The 27,089-nt window shown below is 35.4% G+C and overlaps 1 protein-coding gene across 14 annotated transcripts in view; it reads left to right on the top strand.

Annotated features, from left to right (window-relative positions):
- The window catches only part of TUT4 (terminal uridylyl transferase 4), a 95,285-nt gene that overhangs the window by 59,232 nt on the left and 8,964 nt on the right, over window positions 1–27,089 (top strand). For 4 of the 14 annotated variants that reach the window (XR_014794014.1, XM_084872865.1, XM_084872858.1 and 1 more), the window contains exons 15-27: window positions 3,641–3,727; window positions 5,644–5,747; window positions 9,205–9,262; window positions 9,358–9,461; window positions 9,737–9,826; window positions 11,496–11,609; window positions 16,107–16,184; window positions 16,329–16,506; window positions 16,780–16,827; window positions 16,914–16,996; window positions 23,621–23,736; window positions 24,636–24,844; window positions 25,707–25,807. Coding sequence is in view for 13 of the 14 variants with exons in the window: in XM_084872865.1 (XP_084728991.1) it covers window positions 3,641–3,727; window positions 5,644–5,747; window positions 9,205–9,262; window positions 9,358–9,461; window positions 9,737–9,826; window positions 11,496–11,609; window positions 16,107–16,184; window positions 16,329–16,506; window positions 16,780–16,827; window positions 16,914–16,996; window positions 23,621–23,736; window positions 24,636–24,844; window positions 25,707–25,807 (1,370 nt within the window). In the remaining variant the exon portion in view is untranslated. The remainder of the gene's footprint in view (window positions 1–3,640; window positions 3,728–5,643; window positions 5,748–9,204; window positions 9,263–9,357; window positions 9,462–9,736; window positions 9,827–11,495; window positions 11,610–16,106; window positions 16,185–16,328; window positions 16,507–16,779; window positions 16,828–16,913; window positions 16,997–23,620; window positions 23,737–24,635; window positions 24,845–25,706; window positions 25,808–27,089) is intronic. The other 10 variants (XM_084872868.1, XM_084872860.1, XM_084872864.1 and 7 more) reach the window with 4 other exon arrangements.

Here is a 27,089-nt window from a genome sequence, read left to right as displayed (position 1 = left end):
GGGGTGCGGGAGAAAGAAACATCAGTGTGAGAGAGGCACATCGGTTGGTTGCTTCACCCATGCGCCCCAACTGGGGCTGTGGTTCAAATCTGCAACCCAGGTACATGCCCTTGACTGAGATCAAATCTGAGGCGCTTTGGTGTGCAGGCTGACACTAAAACCACTGAGAAACACTGGCCACGGCTAGATAGAGAACATTTTTATCATTGCAATGTTCTTGCACAGAGCTGCTCTAGATGAATATATAAGACACGCATGAACATTGCCATAGCTGGAAGCATAATGCATTACTTGCTATAGTAGTTTGCCAACTACTGGGCTATGCCATATAGCCTTCATGTGTAATGGGTATAGCATCTAGGTTTATGCAAGTGCACTCTGGAAGCATAATGCATTACTTGCTATGAGTTTGAAACTGCAATGCAAACATAATTTTAACTGGAGAGATCAGAGGAATTGGAATTAATAATGTGACATTTGAGTTGGAACTTGAGATATAGGAGATTATGCATAAAACCAAAGGGTGTTTAATTTGTCTGAGAGAATAATTACCTTAGGTTTGGTAAAATATAAGAAAGGCAAGAGAGGGAGATAAGGATAAAGATATTTTGAGGAAATCCTTACATATAGGGTTGGGCAAAAGAAGGTTTACAGTTTTTTGTGTGGAAAAATATGTAATAAAAGAAAAATAATGCCGTTTTGCCTGTTCACAACTGTACACCTTTTGCCCACCCCTATACCTTATTCAACACACATTTATAGTATATCTGGGATGAATTTTCACTCAGTAAACATTTTTTAAAAATTAATTTTTTAAAATTAAAGTTATTAGGATACATAGCAAATATTTCTAAATTATTTGCTGTGTCCAGGTAAGATAAATTTCTGATGTAACATTTTATCCTTCCATGTCTTCATTTCCTACCAGGCAACTACTTACCTGCTTTTTGTTACTATATATTAGTTTGTATTTTCTGTTTTATATATTTTTTAAAATTTATTTTTACTAATTGTAGAGAGGGAGAGGGATAGAGAGAGATAGAAACATCAATAATGAGAGAGAATGATTGACTGGCTGCCTCCTGCATAGTTGGGGATCTAGCCCGCAACCAGAGCATGTGCCCTGACTGGGAATGGAAGTGTGACTTCCTGGTTCGTAGGTTGACGCTCAACCACTGAGCCACTGTGGCCGAGCAGTTTGCGTTTTCTAGAGTTCTATATAAATAGAATCACAGAGAATGTGCTCTTTTTTTTTGGTGTGTGTGCGGGGAGGGGGAAAGGTCTGACTTCTTTAACTTAGCATCATTATTTTGAGATTCATCCATATTGTGTATATCAATGATGATTTATTCCTTTTTATTGCTGAGTTATGTTCCATTATATGGATGTACCACAATTTGTTTACCCATTCACCTGTTGATGAATACTTGGTTTGTTTCTAAAATTTACTACAAAAAAATCTGCAATATACTTTCATGTATAAGTCTAGGTATATACATTTGCCTTACTTTCTCTTGGTAAATACCTAAGAGTTGAATGGTTCAATCATTGCACATTTTTTATAATGTAACAAAATATATTACATTTGTTTGTATTTATTTAGTTGCTTATCTCAGTATGGACTCTTATCTGTAAATTTCCACTCTAAAAGTGAGAAATCTGGCTCCCACCATCTGCCACATATTTATTTAGTTTTTCCATTTAAGTACATATCTATTGCATTATTGGAACTGTTATCCTGTACCCCTGTGGAAAACAACTTTATCAATTAGAGTACTGTGCTTATATGCAGTTCCTTTTGCTTTTAGTCTTATAGACTCAACTAATTTAAAAAATATATATATTTTGTTGATTTTTTTACAGAGAGGAAGGGAGAGAGCTAGAGAGCTAGAAACGTCGATGAGAGAGAAACATCCACCAGCTGCCTCTTGCACACCCCCACCAGGGATGTGCCCGCAATCAATGTACATGCCCTTGACTGGAATCGAACCTGGGACCTTTCAGTCCGCAGACCGACTCTCTTCCACTGAGCCAAACTGGTTTCGGCTCCACTAATTTTTAAAGTTACTTAGGTTAGCACCTTTTCCTCCACTCCCTTGAGTGAAGTTGTCTTATCTATCTACACTGAATGGCCAGATTATTATGATCTCTGAACGCATAATAATCTGGCCACTCAGTATGTGTGTATGTATATAAAACAGGTCCAGTGCATGAATTCGTGCGTGGGTGGGGTCCGGCCAGCCTGGTCAGGGGGAGGGGACATGGGTGGTTGGCCAGCCTGCCTGCTGGTCAAACTCCTGGTTGAGGGGACAGTTTGCATATTAGCCTTTTATTATATAGGATATACACTGAGTGGCCAGATTACTAAGCATTCAGAGATCATAATAATCTGGCCACTCAGTATATAAAAAAGCCCAGTGACCGAATGGCGGAACGACCAGAACGACCACCTGGAGCTGCCCCCAGGTGGTCAGTGTACTCCCACAGCGGGAGCACCGCTTGGCTGACCAGGATGAATGGCGCTCCCGCAGCAGGCTGATCCCTACACGCCAAGCCCCCCACTAGCGCATGAATTCATGCACCGGGCCTCTAGTACATTTATAATACCGTTAGATTTTTTAGTTATAGCCTGCATTCCATCCTGAGATTGCCTGACCTCCTAGATAAGTTTTTAAAATTTGCATATTATAAAGTTCACTTTTTGTGCTACAGAGTTTTATGGGTCTTGACAAGTGTATCATATCGTGTGTTACCATTAGAATATCCTACAAAATAGTTCACTACTCTAAGAAAAGAATAATCACATGTATTTCAGTTAATCAAGTTGCAAGTGCTGATACATTTGTTTTACAAAAGCTGAATATTAGTTTAATTCATTATTGTTAATTACTGTTTGTTCCCATTAGCCATTAACACCTGGGGATACATCTGGAGGAGGAGATAGGAGAAAAAACTATTCTTAAGGAATTCAAGGTGGGGCAAAAGTAGGCTTACAATTGAGAATACTCGAAACACAGAGTTTATACTTATATCATTCTTTATTATTATTTTCCATACGAACAACTATAAACCTACTTTTGCCCCATTCTTTATATGGTCTTATTTTAAAAAATAAGGTGAATATAAATGAAACAACTAGAAAACAGTTGTAAATTAAACTGATAAGTAGTTTGGAGAACTAAGGAAATTTAGTTAAGGGAATGTCTTTGAAGACTCATTGAGTAAAGCAACTTATAGGGAAGATGTGAATCTTGAACCAGGCATTTGTGGCAACTGTAAGATTTGAAGGTCAGGTACCTAGTGTAACGGCAGGAATGTAGTCTTACCACGAGGGAAGAACAAGGATGTGTATGGGAAAGAGTAGAATGTCTGAAGAAAATGATTTTAAATAATTTGTATAAGTAAATATATTTTATAGATATTTCATAAGGAAAATGATCACGTGAAATGAACATAGATCTATAAAAATTATCTTTTTGCTGTTTTCTGCCCCTTCCTTCCCTAGTAACATTTATATCTTTATATTCAAAGAAGTTAACAAGTAATAAAGAAATTTTAAGTAAAGTTTTTAGGGTAAAAAAATAGAAGATATTTTCAGATTTTATTTTTCTTACTTTTCTTTTTTCTTTTTTCAATTTAGATGAGTTGTCACCACCTTTCTCTGAACAACACAATAGGGAACAAATTTTAATGGGCTTGGAAAAATTTATTCAAAAAGAATATGATGGTATGTCATATGTTAAAAATTGATGCTTTTGTTACTATAGTCACTTGATCTGAGTTTCATTTTTTAAAAATTGTTTATTGAATGTTATGTTTTAGATACTATTCTAGGTGCTGGGGATTCAGTGCTAATAAAGAGGTGAAACCTGCTCTCATGAAGTTTATATTAAGAGGGGGAGACATAGTCAAGTGAAAAAATATGTATGTAATATAAGACCAGGAAATAAATGCTATTAAAGTTCAGGAGTTAAAAGGATAGTAATGGGGTGTTATGGTAGTTCTTTCCTGATAAAGTGACATTTGAGCAGAGCCATAAATAATATGAAAGAGCAAGTAATATGATTCTCTAAGGAGATAACATTCTAGAAAGAAAGAGTAACAAATAGAAATACCTCAAGATTGGATTATGTTTGTTATGTTTGAAGGTCAGCAGGAAGTCATTGTGGCTGGAGAGGAGTGAATGAAGTGACTGTACTAGAAAGAGGAGGTTAGAAAGGCAGCCTAGAGACTGGTTCATTAGGGCCTTAGAGATGTTGATAGAAAGACTGAATTTTATTTTGATTATTGAGAAGCTTCTGGAGGATTTTAACACTGAAGTGACATGATCTGAGAGAACACAGTACAGATTCATAAGAATGGAAACAGAATATTTGAGGCTGCTGCATAGATTCAGATGAGATATAACAGTGATTTGAAAGAGTAGGTGAGAAGTGATCAGATTTAAGATATATCTTGAATCCTGTAAAAACAACAGGATTTGCTGATGCATTGCATGTTAGATGTAAGGAAAAAGAGTCAAGGATGGTTTCAAGGTGTTTACCTCAATAGTTGGGTGGTGCTATTTAACTGAGATGATAAAAATAGCAGAAGGAGAAGGTTTTGAGTATAGGGGTGAAGAATCAAGAGTTCTGTAGCCAAGTATTTTAGAAAAGAATGAGTTGATTTATAATCAGAATGAAGTATTTTTAAAAGATAATCTGTTATGTGCTATAAAATTCCATATTTGAATTATATTTGCTGTTATGTAAAATATTGACTCATTCTAAAATCCCTGTTATATTAAACTGATGCACATTTTTATTTGCTCATGAACATAACTTCTTTTATATCTCAGTTATCGCTGAAATTTAAAGTTAGAGTATCAGAACTGAAAGGGGGGATTAAGTTTTGAAAATAATAGAGTTTGTTATCTAAATGTATAGTCTATAAGAATTACTAGGGAGAAAAACCTGATCCAGTTAAGTCACAGCTTTTTTGAAGTTGCATCTATAATGAATGATACTAAGAATAAGAAGATAGTCCTATCATAATTTATATCAAATGGATTAATGTCTCACTTTTGGGGGAGAATTAATTCTATTTACTAAGGTGATATTTATAGGACTACTTGAATTGTGCCCTTAAAAAAAAACAAAAAACTAGTTTATTTCCAAGACATAAATCTCTAAGTATTGTCTTAACTATTGGTAGTGATGCTGATAATCAATAAAAGTGGATGAATTTATGAGATAGTTAAGTTGGAAGAAGCTAAACGACTTGGCTTTTTTGGATGTGGAGGAGTTAAGAATCGTATATTTCTAACTTGGGCAACTGAGTGTACGATGATACTATTTTCTGAGAAGGATTATAGAATTAATAGTAGATTTGAGATGAAGTGATAGTTTCGTTTTGACTTGTTGAATTTATGATGTCAGGAAAAATGAAAGAAGCAGTTAGATACATGGGTGTGGGAACTTGAGCAAAAGATCTACACTTTAGATGAGTGTGGTTTTGGAAATTATCAGTATATCTGTCAATGATAGGTAATTTAGGGCATAAAATATGGACAAGATCATTTGTATTAGGCTATAGGTAGGTAATAGAAGACTCCTCTTTCTTGCTAATTATAAAACTTTTGACTTTTTTTTTTTTTCCCCTTAGAAAAGGCAAGATTGTGCTTATTTGGCTCTTCTAAGAATGGATTTGGATTTCGTGATAGTGATCTGGATATTTGTATGACCCTGGAAGGCCACGAAAATGCAGAGGTAAGAGTTAGTGTTTGGAAAGAGATGTGGAAGATGAGTATTTTCTTTGAAAAGAGATGTATTTTCTTCTAGTGATTAATTTTAATTTTGTCTGTAGTATTGATAAAAACATATTGTGTCATTCTTTGTGTAAATATATTAGCAATAGCATTCTTTGAAATGTAAGGTCATATTATTTTAAGAGACATTAAAACATTTAAATAAGTAAATTTACTGTTTGAGTAATTTTATAATGTAAAAAGCATGTCACTGAGTTACAGGTGTTCGTAATAAGTTGGAAAAAGTTAATGTACCATAGATTTGGAATTTTTTTCTTTAGAACCAATGGGAAGTTGGTGCTTCAATTTGATAGTGAACATTGATTTCACTATCTTTTCATATCTCTTCCATTAGGTCATGTTTTTGTATTACTAGACATAGAAAAGGAAGGGAGACATCTACACTAATAAAAGAGAAAAATGCTAATTGACCCTACCTTTGCTATGCCCACAGCCAATCAGACCGAGTATGCAAATTAACCCAAGAAAGATGTCAGTTAATTTGCATATGCTGAGGGAGGGAGGAGTGAAGACTGAAGACAGCATAGAAGGAAGAGGGGGGGAAAGCGGAAAGCAAGGCAGCTGCAGGAGGGAAAGTGTGGGCAGCTTTGGTGGGCGCGGAAAAGTGTGGAGTGGGGTTTGGGGGCAGAGCCTGCAGGGAAAGGCAGGGCGGGAAAGGTGGTGGTGGCTGGGAGCCCTATTCCTGCAGGAATCTTCCTACAATGGGCCTCTCGTATAATTTATAAATTGATTGTATTTACAAGTTCATTGCAATTTTTGGGTAGTTGGAACACATTTTTTTTCTACAGAAGCAATGTGATAAGTTATTTGTACTGATACAGCTTTACAGTGAAAAAGGCTGATAGGAAAAAAATGGATTCGAAATGTGGTGTTAGATAGCTCTATGAATATCTTTGGACCACCAGAAAGACAAAAGGGAGTCCTAGAACAAATAAAACCTAAAACACTGCTGGAGGCAAAAAGGATAAAACTGAAGTTTTCCTATTTTGGACATATCGTGAGAAAGTCAGGGTTCTTTAGAAATGTCAAAAATGGCCGAAACAGGTTTGACTCAGTGGATAAAGCATCAGCCTGCGGACTAAAGGGTCCCAGGTTCGATTCCGGTCAAGGGCATGTACCTTGGTTGCAGGCATATCCCCAGTAGGGGGTGCACAAGAGGCAGCTGATCGATGACTCTCTCTCATCGATGTTTCTAACTCTCTCTCTCCCTTCCTCTCTGTATAAAATCAATAAAAAATACATTATAAAAAAAAGAAATGTCAAAAATGCTGTGAGAAATAAAAGTCAGTAGCAGACTGATTCATATGCCTTTCAGCGTAACCATTATTGCTTGTCGCATTTTTTATTCTTATAAGTATATTTCCAGTAGGACATGATCTTACTCATCTAGGGGAATTGGTGAACAACATAGACTGATGAACAGGAACAGACCCAGAGATAAAGGAGCCATGGGTCAGACTGTTGGACCTCAAAGAGAGGGTGGGGATAAAAGAGAGAGATCAACCAAAGGACCTGTGTGCATACGTAGGAACCTAACCAGTGGTCAAGGACAATAGGGAGGTGAGGGCATGAATGGGGAGGGGTGGGGATTGGAATGGGGGGTTGAAGACAAATGTATGATACCTTAATCAATGAAGAAATTTAAAAATAATAATAAGAATATAGCCAAAAAAAAAGTCAGCAGGAGAAGAGGATGGATTGACTTTATAGAAGAAACTCACAGGCATGAGCCTACAGGAGCTGAGAAGGGCTATTGAGGTCAGAACATTGTGGACATTCATAGGGTCTCCAGGATTTGGAGCCAATCTAATAGCATGTAATTTGTAGGATAGCTTTTAGAAACTCATTTTTGAGTGAGGAGGAAAGTTGGAATTTGCTGAGGCCCTTGTATATACTTTTACATACATTATCTCATTTCACTCTTACAACCACATTTGAGGTAGGAAATTTCCCCCATTTTACAGATGAGGAAACCGGGGCTTTGAAAGATAAACTAACTTGCCCACGTTCACAGCTAGTAAATGATGGAGCCGGGATTCATACCCAGGTCTGTCTGACTCCAGAGTTCATGTTCTTTTCATTGTATCTCACAGCTTCTCTGTCATTCATTTAACCCAAAATGTAGCTGAAATGTAGTACTAATGGTCCAGTAGACCTTAACCACTACTTTCTGAAATGGAAAGTTTTCTGAGTTCCACCAGGAGATGCCCGGAGCAGACCTTCCCCCAGAGCACGTTCAGCAGTGGGAATGGGTAGGTAGGCCTTTCTTCTCTGTGTACCAGGCCTCAACAGTGGGAACAAGGTTGTCCAAGTTCCAGTAAAGAAAGGGCTGATTGGACAAGGAAAAGTATCTCAGGCCTTCCTAGCAGCAACTAGAAAAGGAGGGGATTCCTCTAGTTGCTCACTCCCTTATTAGCATAGTTATTTCTATTTTTAGTTTTTTTATTATTATATTGATTTTTCACAGAGAGGAAGAGAGAGGGATAGAGAGTTAGAATCATCAATGAGAGAGAATCATCGATCATCTGCCTCTTGCACAATCATTTATCAGCTGCCTCTTGCACACCCCCTACTGGGGATGTGCCCACAACCAAGGTACATGCCCTTGACCGGAATCGAACCTGGGACCTTTCAGTCGGCAGGCCGACGCTCTATCCACTGAGCCAAACCGGTCTCGGCTGCTGTCTAGTTTTTAAAAAGTTAACATTTAAATATGCAGAGGTAAGAATTTCCTTGAAGAAGTAGATGCTGGTTACAGTAGGATTATTTTTCTTTTATTTGCCAACATACTAATAAAAAGCTTACAGACTTAAAGTGCTTATTTTGTGCCAAGCATGCTGCTGAATGCTTTACATACGTGTCTCATGTAATCTCTCTAATTACATGAGAGATTATAATAATCTCAATTTTATAGAATAGTAGCATGAAGCTCAGAGGGGTTAAGAATCTGGACAAAATCACATGGCTAGTCAGAACTTAATTTAACATTTGAATTCAAATTTGTCTAAGTTCAGAGCCTATGTTCTTAATCACTAAATTGTCTTGCCTTCACCAAGCCTACCTCTAGTTGTTTCTTCACATATTTGAAAACATTATCCTCTTGTCTTTGTGCTTCTCAAACTTTAATGTGGACGTGAATTACTTGGGGATCTTGATAAAATGTGAATTATATTTAGTAGCTTGAGGTGGGCCTGAGATTCTGCATTTCTTTTCTTTCTAGACGATGCTGATCCTGCAGGTCTTTGGACCATATTCTTAAGTAGAAGGTTACATAGAGCTTATGATTAGAGATTTTAAATGCTAGTATTAAATGCCTAGATTGAAGTAGAATTTGTACAACGCCTAATTGAGTCAGACACATTTTATTTTATTTTCTTCCTTTTTTTTTTTTTTTGTAGAAATTAAATTGTAAGGAAATAATAGAAAATTTGGCAAAAATTCTTAAGAAACATCCAGGTATGAATTTTAACTTATAACTTTAAAACAACAGAAAATATTTTTTAGCTTTGTGAAAATTATTTAACTTAGTGAAGTTTTATTTTTTTAATCAGGTTTAAGAAATATTTTGCCTATAACTACTGCCAAAGTGCCTATAGTAAAATTTGAACACAGACGAAGTGGTTTAGAAGGTGATATCAGTTTGTATAACACATTGGTAAGTTTTTCTTTATAGACCCAGGTATGTTTACACTTGTCAATAAAAAAGTTTATAGATTGTTGACTATATGTTTATATTTAAAGCTTTCAAATGTGAGTGGTTTAAGGAAAAAATTAATCATCTTGATATTTTCTTCTGATTGAAAATTAGTTTTAGACTTACTTATAGGTATTTTAAGTTTACATTTATATGTTCCATTTGGAGTATATTCTCTTGTTTTATCTAATTTTTAATAAATTTGAAATGATTTCAAATATGTAATTATTTTTCAGGCTCAACATAACACAAGAATGCTAGCTACTTATGCAGCTATTGATCCTAGAGTGCAGTACTTGGGATATACTATGAAAGTGTTTGCTAAGGTATGTATTAAAAAATTAACGATCTGCTTTGTTGTAAGACTCATGATAATTCAAGTGAAACGTACTGATGTCACACTGGTGAAAAATCCTTTCTGAATTTTGTTTACCTGAACTTTTATTTATTTTATTTTATTTATTAAATTATTATCTGTGTACATATCTTACCATTGCCCCTCCCCACTCCCATACATGCCCTCCCTCCCCAGAGTTTTGTGTCCATTGTTTACCTGAACTTTTAAAAAGAAGCACTCAATGTTAAATGGTTTAAATTATACTTCAGTCTGCAGGCCGACACTTCTAGCCACTGAGCTAAACTGGTGAGGGCTTTAAATTATACTTATTTGAGTAGGGTGATTCTTAGTTTTTTCCTGTGTGTGCTCCAGTTCCATATGTAACTAGAAAATTTGTCATTGGCAAAATTTCTCAATGTGATAATGATTTTCAACCCCAACATCAGATTTCCTAACCCAAGGATTCTTAATTAACTAGGATGGCAAGCCAACTCCCATGCCTACAAATCGTATTTGATAGAGCTGCTTTTCTGGGTTCACCTCATAAACTATCTCCAACATGACAGTGCAGTGCTCCCATGGAGTTTTAGTAATGAAACCAAGTGATTCATGTCAAGGAAATCATTCCTCTCCTTAAAATAGTATCAGCTAAAGCTTTACTCCAGGGAAGTCTCTGAGGGCTCATTTTGTGTGTTTTTATTAATTTTTTAAATAACCATGTGGTGCAGAATTCAAAACATCTAAAGGGGTTTATGGTGGAGCCCTAGCCAGTTTGGCTCAGTGGATAGAGCTTCGACCTTTGGGGTTTCAGGTTCGATTCCAGCCTGAATCGTTCAGGTTCGATTCCAACCCACATGCCTGGGTTTCGGGCTCGATCCCCATTAAGGGGCATGCAGGAGGCAGCCAATTAATGGTTTTCTCTCATCATTGCTGTTTCTATCTCTCCCTCTCCTTTCCTCTCTGAAATCAATACAAATATATTTTTAAAAAGTAAATAAAGGGGTTTATGGTGGAAAATCTACCTTCCACAGCTGTCTCCTAGCCTATCAGTACCTCTTGCTGGAAGCACCCATGATCAAAAGTTCTTCCAGAAATATACCAGTACTGACATTTCCTACCTCATTCTTATTACAGGTATAAAGACATTGAAAACAGTGTTTTGCCCTTTGGTTTTTTTTACTGAGCAATAGATATTGGAGATTATTTTTTATGAGTATAAAATAGTTTCTTTGTTCTTTTTTAATGACTATATATTATTCCATTGTGTGAATACCCATTAATTTTTAAAATATGTACTGTACTGATACCTTAAGTTGTTTCTGATGTTTTACTATTAAAACAGTGTCACAATGAAAACACTTCTTATTTAGTCATTTTACATGGGGATTTTATCGCATATTTGGATAAATTATTAGAACAGAACTATTAAGTTAAACGAAATTGCTCTTGTAATTTTGATATTGCCAAATTATTCTTCATAGGATTTATGCTAACTTATACATAAGTACCTGTTTACCCACACCCTTTATGACAGTTTGTTATTGAACTTTTGGATATTTGCCAGTTTGATGAGTTGAGAAAAAATTGTGTCTCAAACTAGTCAGTATTTTGCATGGAATAAGATCCTGAAGTTTTTTCAATTATTGTTGTTTCTTTAGCGATGTGATATTGGAGATGCTTCCAGGGGAAGTTTATCTTCATATGCTTATATCCTTATGGTGCTGTACTTTCTGCAGCAAAGAAAACCACCTGTTATCCCAGTTCTACAAGAGGTAGGTGTTTAAGAAAATTGTAAAGGGGTTTCTTGTGAAAACTATCTAAACACACAGAAGCTCAGTTTATGAGATTATGAAGGATTTTTTTCATCATGACATTCTAAGTTTTCTTCTATTAATGGTATAATCAAACAATGAATCTTTTAAAAAAGTTTTTATGGGAGAATATAGAGTAACAAAAGAATAATAGATGAACAGCACTATTGAATATCTTTTGCAAAATCTTTGTATTTTACAGTCAAAATGCTGCAGATCATTATGAAATTTATATAGCCATCTATGAGCTCATAAATTAGTCTCTCGGATGCAAATACATAAGTTTTTTCTGTTGAGAATATTCTCTCTCCTTTTGCTTGGCAAGGAAGCTTGATTTATTCCTTTTTATGTTTTGGTCAACTTTGTGAATTTTGTTTGAGAGAAAACCCAAGGAAATTCTTCCTCATCTCTTTAGGGTCATGTTAATTGTATTAAACACTAGAATATGCATCAGAAGCAACAGATTTTACTCATATTCACTCAGACTTGGTGACTCAGAGTCCCTTTTTGTAGCCAATTTATATTCTCTGAAATAGGTACAAAGGAGTTCTTTTTAAAAAGAAATGTTTTTATTAATTTTAGAGATAGAGGAAGGGAAAGGGAGAAAGAGAAACAATGATCAGCTGCCTCCTGCACACTCCCTACTAGGGACTGAGCCCACAACCCTGGGCATGTGTCCTGATTGGGAATTTAGTGGCATCTTCTCGGTGCAGGGGACAATGCTCAACTGAGCCACACTGACCGGGAGTTCTTAGTCATCCATCTGTTCCTCTTCATTTTGGGCACAAAGTAGATTTGCAAACATTTCTTAGAAATGTCGTTATTTTGAGGGAAGAGAGAAGCTTCAGAATTGCCTGGTAAATCACATATTCTGATTTCACATAAACTTTGATAGTCATGTCAAAGAAGAAAATCACAAATTAGCATGCCATATGGTGGGTGTCAGATGGTCTTAGTAAGCTTTTAAAAGTTCTAATGAACGTCCCGGTTTTAGAAGCATTTCCTTCCCTCTTAAACAAGTAGTGGGAGAGAAATAAAGATTTTAAATGTCATTTTCTAGCAGAAAATTTTAAGTTGCTAAATCTGTTTTGAGTAATGAGTGTTTTTTTTTTTTTAAACAAGATTGTTCTCTGAAGGATATTTAAAATTTAACATGAATTTATTAGGCCTGCCCGGGTCAAGATCATTTTCTGTATTAGTATAATTGTTATTAAAGTCTTATATTTGGGGATATTTTGCATAATTGCCCAGTGCAGCTATTTGCTATGATTTGCTATGACCATGACAGAATACTAAACTAAAGTGGAATACAAATTATGGTGGTCTATCTGTGTTCTCATTACATTACCCATGGTTGAGGAGCCACTGAGGTAGCATGATACAATGAAAAGAGCAGGGCATGATTTTGGAGCCAGAAATAACTGGTTTGACTCCTAATTCTGACATTGTGGCCTTCAAAAAGGTGTCTGACCACCACTAGTCTTGAGTGAAAATGTAATAATGGTATTTTGGTGTTAATATAGGGAACAGAGACAATGAATTCTTTTGAATGTTGTAAGTGCTAATAAAATAGGTCTTCATAAATAGTGGTTGTTTTTGTTATTTTTAACTGTTATCATTAGCAGCTTTACTAATATTATTATTGGGAAAATGTAGGTAGGATTGCCATAGCCAACTTCAAGAACTCTCCCATTATCTGCTTAACAGACAATGATTGATGAAATGAGACAGTCCATGGAATGTTTTCCATCATAATGAGCTGTGATTGTGGGGGGCTTTGTGATACATATGAACTGATGATATATGGATTTTTGCTTCTGGCCTTTTTTGCTTGTCATATGGGACCCCATTGTCCATTGCTCTGGCATCATTTAAGTATTGGTCATTGGCATCGATCAACTTTTAAGGGTAAGGATATGTTTAATGAAGCTGATGATCTTTGACTCCATTTGTGATTGAACCTAGACTTTTAAGTGACTGGATATAAATACGGCCCTGCAAAGACTGTTTTTACTGGTCAATACAAAATTCTTTAGGTCAAAAGGAGCTTTTCTAAGTAGAATGATTTTGCTGTATTTTAGCAGATCATCTTAAGTAAAAGTAAACTTTCACTTAAAAACAGGAGGAGTGTTGTTCAAACATGATATTATGAATGCTATGTTTTCATAGTTTATATCAGCTTAAAAATTGCTGTTGAATGGTTGAGCTTGTGCTAAATGAAACAAACCAGTCACAAAAGGACAAATATACCATATCATTTCACTTATAGGAAGTACTTAGGGTAGTCATCTTCATAGACAGAAAATAGAATGCTGGTTGCCAGAGGCTGTGGGGAGACAGGAATGGGTAATTATTGTTTAATAGGTTCAGAGTTTTATTTTTGCAAGATGAAAATAATTCTGTGGATAGGTGAGCACAACAATGGGAATGTATTTAACGCCACTGAACTGTACATTTAAAATGTTTAAGATGGTTAATTTTATTTTATGTGTATTTTACCACAACTAAGAAATTATAATTTAAAAATAGCAGTAAATACTAAATTATTACAACAAGAAAATAAATATGGAAATGTACAGGGTTACTTTTTACACAAATATGATTGAATTGTTTGGTAAGGTTTCAGAGGGAAGTCTGAGTACTTGAATGGAGAATAATTGGTGTTAAAAGGTAAGAGAGAAAGAGAGAGAGTGTGTGTGTGAAGAGTGAGAAGATTCCATTAGTGCTTCTAAGGGCTGAGTCAGAGTGGAAAGTTAGGCATTGTGAAATAAGATAGTTTATAAAAACAGACAAGTCAGTCATTAAGTACCCTTAAGGCCTACAGGTCCACTTTACTGTGTTATCGGCCAGCATAGTTGGGTTTGGATCATAGTTGTTACTCAAAAAATAAGAATTTTCTTAAAAGGAGTCAAAGTCTAAAGAGGTGTCTTGTGTATTCCCCTATAATATAAAAGCATCAGATATTTTGGCCTCTTTAAAACCTGCATTTCTTTTTTGAGGGAAGGATCCCATATATTTTGTTTTAGATATTAATAGCTATAATTTCTAACTTTTTTCTATAAAGTCTCTGAATTTATGCTAGATGATGCTTGGTAACTATATTTGTTTATGTTATATGTAAATATAAAAAACAATTTATTAGCTTAAGTCCCTTGAAATTATCTTTATGTAAATGTGCTTACAAAGTAGAAATATTCATTCAGTAAACATGTTAAGTATTTTCTATATGGCAGGCTTTGATGTAATAGTAGGAATTTTACTTATCCAGAGATAATTATACCCAGAAAGAACTTAAACCTGAGAGTGAATTAGAGATACCAGGCATGTAGTTAATTTTATATCTCATTGTCCCATCTGAGATGAAAGGGGCCCTGGGGACCCCCTTATCTAGTGGTTTTAAAGTATACCTCCTAGTAAACTCTTGGGAGCTCATCCGTGTATGCATGAAGAGTGTGGTAAGGAAAAACGGGGTATTTTTTTTTTCATTCTGGCTTCTATCAGAGTACCTTTGCTTTTATCTGTTTTACACTTCAAGGAAGGTTGCATTTTAGGAGAGAGTTTTACAGCTTAACAGAAAGATAAAATTTGAAAACAACTAACCTAATTAATCTCATCTCTATGTTCACTGGTTAAAACTGAGGATTTAGGAACATAATTATATTGCTCAGAATCACTACTCGGCAAGACTAAGACTAGAAATAAGGTCTGCTGACTCTGAACTCATTGTAACTTTCTAATTGATTATATCTGTTAAAACGCCTTTAGAGAATGAGTCTCAAAACCGCTTGTAGCCGTTGGGTTGGTTGTGCCCATACAGTCATCGCCTGGGGTAGTCTTCTTCTGGTGAAGTAGCATTACCCCTCCTCCCTTTTAGGACAGTGAGTAATTATTATAATTAATTATGAAGATTTTATAATCTTTATCAACATGTCAGATATGTTGATAGCTTCCTAATTTTCGTGTTTTTGGTGTGTTTTTTTTTAAATCAATGTCCAGGGGGCTTTTCAGCCTCATGTGGTAAAATTGAAAGGTACTTTACCCTTCTCCAAAATAAGTAATTCCATTGATTTCCTTTGGGAGCACAATCAATAGATATTATGTATTTCTTCATCCATGATTCTTGGATGAAAATGCTATTTTCATTTGATTTACTTTAGTTTTGTTTTATTAATCTTGGACTGGATGTGTTTTGACAGGTCAAATAGGTAACATCAAATAATATCAAATGTGTCATTTGGAGGGTCTGATGCGCTTAAGATATTGTTTCCCAGTTTTGGTCTTTCAGATACATTTTATTCATTAATAACTTGACATCAGATTGTACCATCCTGACATACTTATTTTGGAAGAAATATTTCAGTATGTCTATTATAGCTAAATTTTAAAACGAGGTGAGGGTATTTAGGGTGTTTGGTTAGATGACTTAAAATCTAATAATAAAATTAATTTTTTATGCAGATCTTTGATGGAAAACAGATTCCACAGAGAATGGTTGATGGATGGAATGCTTTTTTCTTTGATAAAACAGAAGAACTGGTAATTTTTAAATAAATCTTTATGTTATGGAATGCTTACTGATAAATGTTAGGGTTGGCATAATTTAATTTAATAATTTTACTTGGATTTAGAGTCTATATTTTGGATAGTTGAGGTATTTCTCTCTCTTTTTCTCACCTGTAGAAAAAACGTTTACCTTCACTTGGAAAGAATACAGAAACATTAGGAGAGCTTTGGTTGGGACTGCTTCGCTTCTATACTGAAGAGTTTGATTTCAAGGAATATGTAATTAGCATTCGGCAGAAAAAGCTGTTAACAACTTTTGAGAAGCAGTGGACATCCAAATGCATTGCAATAGAAGGTGATCATTTAACTGAAATTCATTAAGAAATAAAATAAAATGAAAAGCCAATTTCATGTGGCCAAGGGAATTGAGGGGAAAACTGAAACACATTACATTTTGGAAGATTTTAAAATTTTTATCAGTTTCCATCCTTTAATTTATAATTTAAAAAATAATTTGCTGCTTGGGTGGTCTTGATTTACATAGTATTAAGTTGACTCATGACTACTAAGTATATTTAATGTTATAATATAATTCTCAATTAAAAAATAAATTTTTTTTCTTTTCTAGATCCTTTTGACTTGAATCATAATCTTGGTGCTGGAGTTTCTAGAAAAAGTAAGTTTTAAATATAGAAATTTCCTCTTCTTAAAACTCTTACACATTAAGATCTATGTCTTTATTGTTGTTTCTTTCTTTAATAGTGACCAATTTCATCATGAAGGCATTTATCAATGGAAGGAAACTTTTCGGTACTCCCTTTTATCCACTCATTGGCAGAGAAGCTGTAAGTTTACATAATTTGAATTATGAGTCTTTTCTATTTTCTTATATAAGTTTTTTTATATTACAAGAACCTACTCTTATTTCTAAGTTGGTGTTAGAAATAGGGACAGAGACAATTGCATTTATCATAGTCCATATGAGATATCCATTTGCTAAATTTTGTTTATCTATTTGTTTGTTTGTTAAATTGTATCTTCCCCACTAGATTATATTTCCATGAGGACAGTCCATATCCATAAAATTTACCATCATATCTCCAATGCCTATCATAGTGTCTGACAAAAAACATGTATCAAATAAGCATTTGTTGAATGATTAAGGGAGGAGAGTCAAGACTCAGAATCCTTAAATTTTGAATTTGAGGTGCTGCTCACTGCACCTCATCTATCTCTTGAAATATTTATGAAAATATGAACAGAGATGACAAACCAAAAAACACTTTATCTGCTGAGGCGTCTCTAATTTGGATTAGCATTAGTAAGCTGAATTAGATAGCATGGGTTAAGAGGTTTCTTTTGCCTGTACTGGGTAGCATAGTGTCTGCCATTCCTTTTGAGCTCACTCTGGCTTTTTTTTTTTTTTTTTTTTTTTTTTTTTTTTTTTTTTTTTTTAAGAGCGATCAGAGTACTTCCCAATTCATTTTTAAAAAAATTATTTTAAAAAGAGGAAGGGGAAGGGGGCTGTGGGAAGGAGAAAAATAAAGAAAGAGAAACATCAGTGTGAGTGAGAAACATCAATCAGTTACCCACTATAGGGCTCTGAGTAGGGATCGAAATGGGTATGTGCCCTAACTGGGAATTGAACCTACCACCTTTTGGTATACAGGAAAGTGTTCCAACCAACTGAGCCACACTGGCCAGGGCAGTCTCGCCCTCGTTTTTGTTTGTTTTCCAATGGGAGAGATCTTAGTGTCACAGAGAGAGAAACTCCAAGAGAAGTCATCTCAAGAGAAACCATGTTTCTACTATTCATACTGACTGTCCTTGATATGTGCAGTCCACTTTTAAGACTTTTTCTTAGGGATATGGGATGAGAAAAGCAGAGAAGCCTAGAGCTTTTTTTCCCCTAGGGCACTGGTTCTTAGACAAGTTTGTTTGTTTCTTTTTGTTTTTTGTTTGTTTTGTTTTCTCAGAGAGGAAGGGGGAGAGAGAGAAAGAACATCAATGATGAAGAGAATAATTGATCGGCTGTTTCCTGCATACCCCACACTAGGGATTGAGCCTGCAACCTGGGCATGCGCCCTTGACTGGAATCGAACCCGGGACCCATCAGTCTGCAGGCTAACACTCCATCCATTGAACCAAACAAGCTAGGGCTCAGACATTTTTATGTGTGTTTCCTCTTGGGGGAAATTATTACAAGAGAGAGATAAAAAATGACAGTAAAGTTTGAAAGAATACAAAAGTCATGCATGAACAAAATGTCTAATAAAAGGGAAATTCAGTAAGTTTGTTAAAAAATTAAAAAAGCAATAAATGAAAAGCATAGTTAAAACAAATCTGATAAAGCATTTGGGAAATCTGAAAATTATGGGAATTCTAACTATTAGTGTAAACACATGCATATGTTTAGTGGGAACCTAGCAATTTCATGCAGACTTTTTAATAGAATAAATAAATAAATAAAAGTCCTTAGTAAACTGGAAATGTGCTCATGTTAGTCTATGATAACAAAGTGTCAGTAACTCTTAATAACTCAATATAACGAGTTCTAATAAATATCAGCAACTGTGGTCTAGATTCTCATTTGGTGTAAGAGCTAGACATCATTTGGGGCTTATCAAAAGAGGCCTATGGATCTGCTAACCATTTTGTTGTTGTTAATTCTCACCCGAGGATATTTTTTCCATTGATTTTTAGAGAGTGGAATGGAGGGAAGAAATGGGAGGGAGAAAGAGAAAGATCTTTGTGAGAGAGATTCATCGACTGGTTGCACCCCAACTGGGGCTGGGGATTGAAACTGCAACCCAGGTTTGTGCTATGACTGGGAATCGAACCCACAACCCTTTCGTCTAGGGGCCGATGCTCTAGCCATTAAGCAACACCCAGTGGCCTGGACTGCTAACCATTTTTTTATCTTCTTTATTCTGTTTTAAAGAACAATACATACTAAACTGATAGATCCAATATCTTGGATCTATCAGTTTAGTATTTTTCTTTGATGGACATGAAGTTGTTTTTATTATATCAGTATTATAGCAGATATTATAACAAATATCCTTGTTTAATAGTATTTCAGGCTTATATTTTCCATAGTAAAGTTTATCTTTCAATAGATATTGGTTAAATTCCTACTTTGTAACTGTTTTTCTGCTATGTATGGGAATTATAACAGCATACAAAATAGATGCGTCTCATTCCTTTAGACGCTAGTGAAAATGACAAGTATATTTTCTTTCACCTTTCTTGCTCACTCAAATATTTCCACTTCAACTATTCTATGACATTAGGTCCTCCGATATATTGACTTCTCTCATTCTGTCAGTTACCTTCGGTCCTCATTTCCCTCCTTCCCCCCCTCCCTTTTAATTTATATTTCTGGTCTATTTTTTGTCATATATTGTACTTTAAATTCCTTTGTTTCATTGTCCTTTTGCACACTGATGTGTTCAACCTGACATGAATTTAACCATCCACCATCTGTCTTTGCTTGGACTGCTAAGCACTAGTGGGAAAAAGTCATGAACTTAGGTATATAAACTTATATAGTACAATTATAAATTAATGTTCACCAGTCTCACCTGGACTTCTGATATTATCTGACTTTTAAATTTTATTTCATATTTTAAGTACATTATTAGTTTCAAGTGTACAGCATAGTGGTTAGACAATCACATACTTTACAAAATGATCCCCCCAGTATTTCAAGTACTCAACTGGCACCATCTGTAGTTACAACAGTATTATTGACTATATTCCTATGCTGTACTTTTACATCCCATGACCATTTTGTAACTGCCAATTTGTACTTAATCCATCCACATTCTTACCCAGTTTCCCAATCTCCTTTCCCTCTGGCAACCATCTTTCTGTTTTCTGTGTCTATGAGTCTGTTTCTGCTTTGTTAGTTAATTTTGTTCTTTAGATTCCACATATAAGTGAAATCGTGTCTTTCTCTGACTTATTTCACTTAGCATAATATCCTCCAGGTCCATCCATGCTGTCGCAAATGGTAAGATTTTATTTTTATTTTTTGCATTATCTGACATTCTTATTAGATTTCTTTAGTTACCTGTATTTCCTATTCAATAAGTACTATTTGATATTTCATTTATTTTACTCAAAAGTCAATACCCATTGCATTTTGTCCCATCTTTCACCTCTGCCATTCTCACTCTTAGATATTTTCCCTCAGAGACAAAAAATATGAGAGAGCAATTCTTTCAATAGTCTGCTACCAGATCTATAATTCTGACTGCATCTACAAATCTCTCTCCTTTATCAGAGACTGGTTCTTCCATATGCATTCTACATCCATTTATTATTCTTTTGAGTCTTCAACCTCTTCATCTGTGAAAATATTTTCAGAGATGAAATACATAAAATATAATTGCAAATTAGCATTTTACAGGGGGGTGGGCAACCTTTTTGCTGCCAAGGGCCGTTTGGATATTTATAACATGATTCCAGGGCCATACAAAATTTTCAACTTGAAAATTATCCTGCTATATTTTGTCAAACATTTAATCAACTCACCCCTAATGCCTTAACAGGGCCTGACCAAATTATTCCCCCGGCTTTATATGGCCTATGACCATACATTCCCCACCCCTGATTTAATAGATGAACATTTGCCATTGATTTTAGTTACAGGAAATACTAACTTTTAAACTTCAACTAAGAGAAATGTCTCTTTTTGAGGGACATTTTTAATTAGTAAACTTGTATTACAAAAAAATTCTATTCAATTATTAGTGTATTTTGCAATTCTTTTTGTTGTTTAAATTTTTTAATGATTAAGGTATCACATATTTGTCCTCATCCCCCCATTCCCATCCCAAAACCCTCCCCATGCATACCCCCACCCTCCTTTTGTCCTTGACCACTGGTTAGGCTCATATGTATGCACACAAGTCCTTTGGTTGATCTCTCCCCTTTATCCCCACTCTCCCCTATCCTCCCTCAGAGGTCCGACAGTCTTATCCATGCCTCCTTATCTCTGGGTCTGTTCTTGTTCATCGGTCTATATTGTTCATCATTTCCCCCAGATGAGTAAGATCATGTTCTACTAGAAATACACTTATAAGAACCAAAAATGAGACAAGCAATAATGGTTATGCTGAAAGGCATATGAAACAGTCTGTAGTGAGTTTCTTTCTGGGCCACCAGTTCTTTTGACACCCAATTTCAATGTCAAACAGTTCCCTATGTGTACATGTCAGCACTGATATTTCAGTTCTGGATGGTGGAAAAATGGTGGTAATGCAGGTCCGACTCTCTGGTTTGGTCCTGGGCAACCTGCAGTGACACACAGCTGCTGACTGCTATATGGAAGGCGACGTCAAGGTCTTCCATCTCTGGACTGCTTCTCTTCTGTCTTCATGGCTGGAGTAGTCCTGTCAATTCCTCTCTGTTGCCGGAATCCACATAGTTTCGGAGTTGTTTTCTATATTTTGCTATTCTTTAATACAAATTTTTGTGGAAATTTGCTTTCTCTCTTGTTATATAAGCACCTAACCTACCTACTATCTTCAATTTTGTCACAACACCTAAAATATTTACAATCTGGCTCTTTATAAAAAAAGTTGCTGACCCCCAGGTCTAGGTCACCTTAACTCAATGGATTAAAGAGATTCAGAAATCGAATGGATGCAGTTTGGTGATTAACTACAGGTTATGGTGCAGGAGAAGTTGAGGATGACTCCTAGATTTCTGCCTTAGGCAACTGAATGAGTTGAAAAAGGCCTACATTTTGTCCTGGAAAAAAATATTGTGATGATTTTATTTAGCTACATTGTTTTCATCAGTAGTAAATGTGAAGAATTAAAAAAAAACACAAAAACTGCTTTATTGAAATATAATTCACATTCTGTACAATTCACCCATATAAAGTGACCAATACAGTGTTTTTTGGTATATTTGCAGGATTGTGCAGCTGCCATTACAATCCAATTTTAGAACATTTTCATCCTCTCTTAAGGAAACTCATGTTCCCATTAGCAGTCAATCCCCATTCCTTCTCTCTCCCACTCTCCAAACCACTAATTTCCTTTTTGTTTCTGTAAATTTGTTTATTGTGCATATTTCATGTAAATGGAATCATAGAATGTATACCGGTAGCCTTTTGTAACTGACTTCTTTCATTTAGTGTAATCTCTTTAGGGTTCCTTCATGTTGTAGCATGTATCAAAATTTCATTTCTTTTTATGATTGAATGGATATATATCGCATTTTATCCATCCAGTCACTTGTTGGCCATTTGTGTGTTTTATAGTTTTTGGTTCTTATGAGTAATGCTGCTGCGAATATTTCTGTACAAATTTTTGGATGGATGTTTTCATTTTGGGGTTGTGAATATACCTAACAGTGGAATTGCTGAGCTGTTTTGACAAATTTGTTAACTTTCTTAGGAACTGCCAAACTGTTTTATAAAGCAGCTGTGCTATTTTATGTTCCCATCATCAATATATGTGTGGTTAGTTTTTCTGCATCCTCACCAATAATTACAATTATGAGTGTCTCCTACTTTTATCCTTGACTTTAGATAGATTTGAAGAACACTAGGAGATATCTTTTTTTGCTTTCCAGAGATATGTGTACTGTCAGAACAAACTAGTCTTTGTGATAGTGCTAAATGGAGCTAAAACTTACAAGGTGCTTTCATAAAGCAAAAGTGAGCTGGTGAGCATCACCCCATGCACCAAGAGGTCACCAGTTCGATGATTCCTGGTTGGGGCACATGGCTTGGGTTATGGGCTTGATCCCCAACAGGGGCCATGCAGGAGGCAGCAGATTGTTGATATTTTCTCTCATTGATGTTTCTCTCTCTCCTTTGTCCCTTCCTCTCTCTCTAAAATCAATTTATAAAGAACATACTAAAAACATCAAAATATGTTCTTATTTGCATAGAGCTCTTTTATACAGAATAATTCCTTTCCAGAAGTAGCCTGCTAGAGCAATAAGCATGAGCTTTGGAGTCAAATAGACTTAGCTTTAAATCCTTTCTTTATCTGCTACTTACCAGATTTTTTACTATGGGCAAATGACTTTTCTGAAGCTAAGTTTCCTCAAGTAGGAAATAAAGATGAATGTAGTTTTTACTATATTGAGATAGTATGCAGAGATGCTACAGATGAATGAGAGAACAGTGTGGATGTAAAGTGTTTAGAACTGTTAAAACTTGAGATAGTGATGGTGATAATTCAGAATCTCATTTTTTTTTTTGTTTTGTTACCCCCCCCCCCTCTCTCTCTCTCTCTCTCTCTTGTGTGTGTGTGTTTTGTTCATTTTGTTTCCTGTGAATCTCATTTTCATATCATTTTAATTGCAGTGAAATATTTGGTATTTATTTTCTTTTTTTAAAAAAAAACAAAAAAAACACACTTTTGCATCTTGGTCTCCTTTCCATTTGTTTTAAAAAGTGTTTAAGTGATTTTTTTTCTAATAAAGTTGTATTTTCTCCCTAGGAATACTTCTTTGATTCCAGAGTATTAACAGATGGAGAACTGGCTCCCAATGATCGATGTTGCCGTGTTTGTGGAAAAATAGGCCACTACATGAAAGACTGTCCTAAAAGGAGAAGGTTGGCAAATGATTTTGTGTCAATGTTACAGGGAAATTAAAGATAAGGTCAATTGTAGCTATAACTGTGTTCAGATATCTTCAAGTAAAAATGTTCAGGGCTTTATTTGTGGCACTGTGGTGTCATAATATTCATTCATTTATTAAATGTTTTTTTTTAATTAAAGAAGCATTTATTGACACCTACTGTATGCTGAGCACTGTGCTGGGAGCCAAGAAAAAAAAAACCAAGTCATGGGATTCTAGCTGAGGACCTCAAACTTACAAACCAATATTGAAATATAATTAACTGAATTTTTGAGGTATATCCTGTGAAATATATAACATTTACCTTGAGGAATGTGCATTTTACATACCACCTAAAATATATATCTATGAAAAATACTTTTCTGCATTATACACACACACACACACACACACACACTATGTTTAACATTATACACACACACACACACACACACACACACACACACACACACACACTGTTTAGCAGGCCAGGAAAACCACGTTAGTTATCACGTCTTTCCTAATTATAAAGTCCTGGCACTTTTCAGGCAGAACAGGCTCCCTCGGTTTTTTCACTGCTATTTTATTTTCTAAGTTTAGGCGAGATACTTAACCCCAGTTTCTTTCCCTATTAAAGAAGAAAATACCAATCTCTAAGGATTGTTACAAGATTAAACTTACATGTTTTTAATTTGATGTTTTATTATAAAAGTACTGGAATATCCAGTTTTCGTCATATGAGTAGGTGTGCTATAAATGTGAGTTCCTTTCCCTTTAAAACGATGCATGAAACATGGGCATGTTAGTTCTTTTAATTGTGAGACTCTTGTATAGTTTAGTTGTTCTGTGACTCCCTCAGTTTACAAGTCCCTAGCCCCACATTATTGGTATCAGCAGTTTACTGTTTAGAGTAAAGAAGAAAGACAGTGAAGAAGAGAAGGAAGGGAATGAAGAAGAGAAAGACTCTCGAGACCTTGACCCTGAAACTCGAGACTTCAGAGAACCACGAGACCTCAGATGTTTTATATGTGGAGATGCGGGACACGTGCGAAGGGAGTGCCCAGAGGTCAAGCTGGCACGTCAGAGGAATAGCAGTGTGGCAGGTAAATAGAAAAGATTAATAGTTTCTGGTGAAAACGAACTAATTTATATTGATGTCATTCTAAGGACTCATTCTTCTCTGCTCCAAACCTAGCTGTATGATTTTGGACCTTGTGATTTCTTAAAAAGATAAAGTTTAGACAGGCTTTTATCTTCAACAGTATTTGGATATGTTCACTTTCTAGGTCTTAGCAGTCTGTTGGATTCAGCCAATTCCCTCTAAGTATTCTTTAGATTTTAGTCACACTCTATTTCTCTCAATATAAAAATTAACAGCCCAGCCAGTGTGGCTCAGTGGTGAGTGTTGACCCATGAACTGGTGGTTACAGTTTGATTCCTGGTCAGAGCGAAAGCCTGTGCTGGGAGCTCCCTTGTAGGGAGCGTGCAGGAGGCAGCCAGTTGGTATCTCTCATCACTGATGTTTCTATCTTTCCCTCTCCCTTCCTCCCTCTGAATTTAAAAAAGTTAACAAGTTAACTCCCTCCAGCCCCCACTGCCATCAAGTTAATGAGACGTTTTCTTCTGGGGATATATCCCAAATGAGAGTGTATTGAAAGAAAAGAATAAAATATTTTAGAACTGATGATTTTCAGTTATTCAGATTCTTAGTACAGAAGGTAATTTCTCAAATAAATATATTGTCTTCTTAAGAAAAGCAGTGTGACATTTGTTTTGGTTTCTAGGACCAGTGTATTTTCTAATGGTCAGGATTGAAAAATGGCTTTAAAAAATAGTTGTTATAAGTCCTTCGCTAACATTTCATAGTTTAAAAGTCCAAGTTTATAAAAGAGACTTAGAGAGACTTGAGACGCTTATAGATTGTCATTTCTTCCTTTTGATTTCCTTTCTAATGTTTTCTCTTAGCAGCCCAGCTGGTTCGCAACCTTGTAAACGCCCAACAAGCGGCTAATTCATCCCAGCAGCAGGGCGATCAGTCCGTAAGGACTAGACAGTCCTCAGAATGTGTAAGTGCTCCACCTGCAGAGGGGTCAGTCTGGGCCGGAAGACAGTGCTATTTGGGCTGGGTAGCAGGGTTGATCTTTCAGACTGGTAAATGCAATCTTCCAGATTACATAGTGCTCTTTAGAAATGTCCTTGCTAAGCATATGAGGTAGAAAAGAGGATTGTTTGGGGGTAATGTAGATCTGTGTTTATACCTATGAGCAAGCTCCTTAACTTCATTGAGCCTACTTCCTTATTTGTAAAATAAGATAACTACTTTATAATGTTATTGGTTAGATTAAAATAAGGTAATGACTTTGAAGTTGCATGTTTTGCCCAGTGTAAAGATAACTGTACCATTAACAAAAATAGACACAAAAATTGAGCTATATTAGGAGTTTGGTATGTTGGGGCAATACACACATGGCATTTCACTTGCTTGAAACTTCTGTTTGTCTTCTTATAGCTGTTATGGATACCTAGTGAAATATACCCTGTAAAAGACAGAGTATTGAATTAGAATTCAGATTCACAGGTTTTATATTAACTTTGAGTTACTCTTAACCTTTATCTGAATCTGTATTCACCTTGCTCTTATATTAATTCAATATTAATTGAATGCTTATTATAAACCTGACAATGTGCTTTAGTGCTTCACACTTATCAAATATAATAATTTTAGTGGCCATGTGAAATGGTAGATAATTAGTATTACCAAATTGGGAAGCTGAGAACAAGAAATTAAAAATTCAAACACAGGTATATGTAGTTTCAAAGCTGTTAACTCTTAAACATATTAAATCTGATGTGATCTGCATTTTAGAAAAAAAAAAAACCAGACCATTTGAAAACTAGTAACAGAGAGTCTTGGAAAAATATTTTGGAGCCCACTAAAATGTATCTACTATCCTGAATTTGGTGTTTATGTTTTTCCCATATATTGTTTAATCTTCACAAAAACTTATGAGGTAGATTATTATTACTTATATTTTAAAGGTGAAGAAACTGAGGTTTGAGTTTCTTGCCTGAGGTCAACAGATACTTGGAAACAAAACTTGAACCCTCAAGCTGTCTCCAAAACCTATACTCTGAAGACTTTCCTATACAGTCTCTAACTTTCATTCTCTGCTTCTAGCACTTACCTTTCTGTCAGCTAAGATTTGGGAAGAGTCTAATGGATGTTACTATTCTGGTGTCTCACAAAGCACTTCAACCTCAGCATGTCTGGAATGTAGCTTATGTTCTCTCCAGCTCCCCTCTTTCTCTTACGTTCTCCATTTCACTACATGATCGCAGTATTAGTTT

This window comes from Pipistrellus hanaki, assembly GCF_964339955.1.
Source record: "Pipistrellus hanaki genome assembly, chromosome: 2".
NCBI lineage: Eukaryota > Metazoa > Chordata > Mammalia > Chiroptera > Vespertilionidae > Pipistrellus > Pipistrellus hanaki.
Note: the sequence above shows the minus strand (reverse complement) of the source record. Positions and strands in the feature narration are given on the sequence as shown.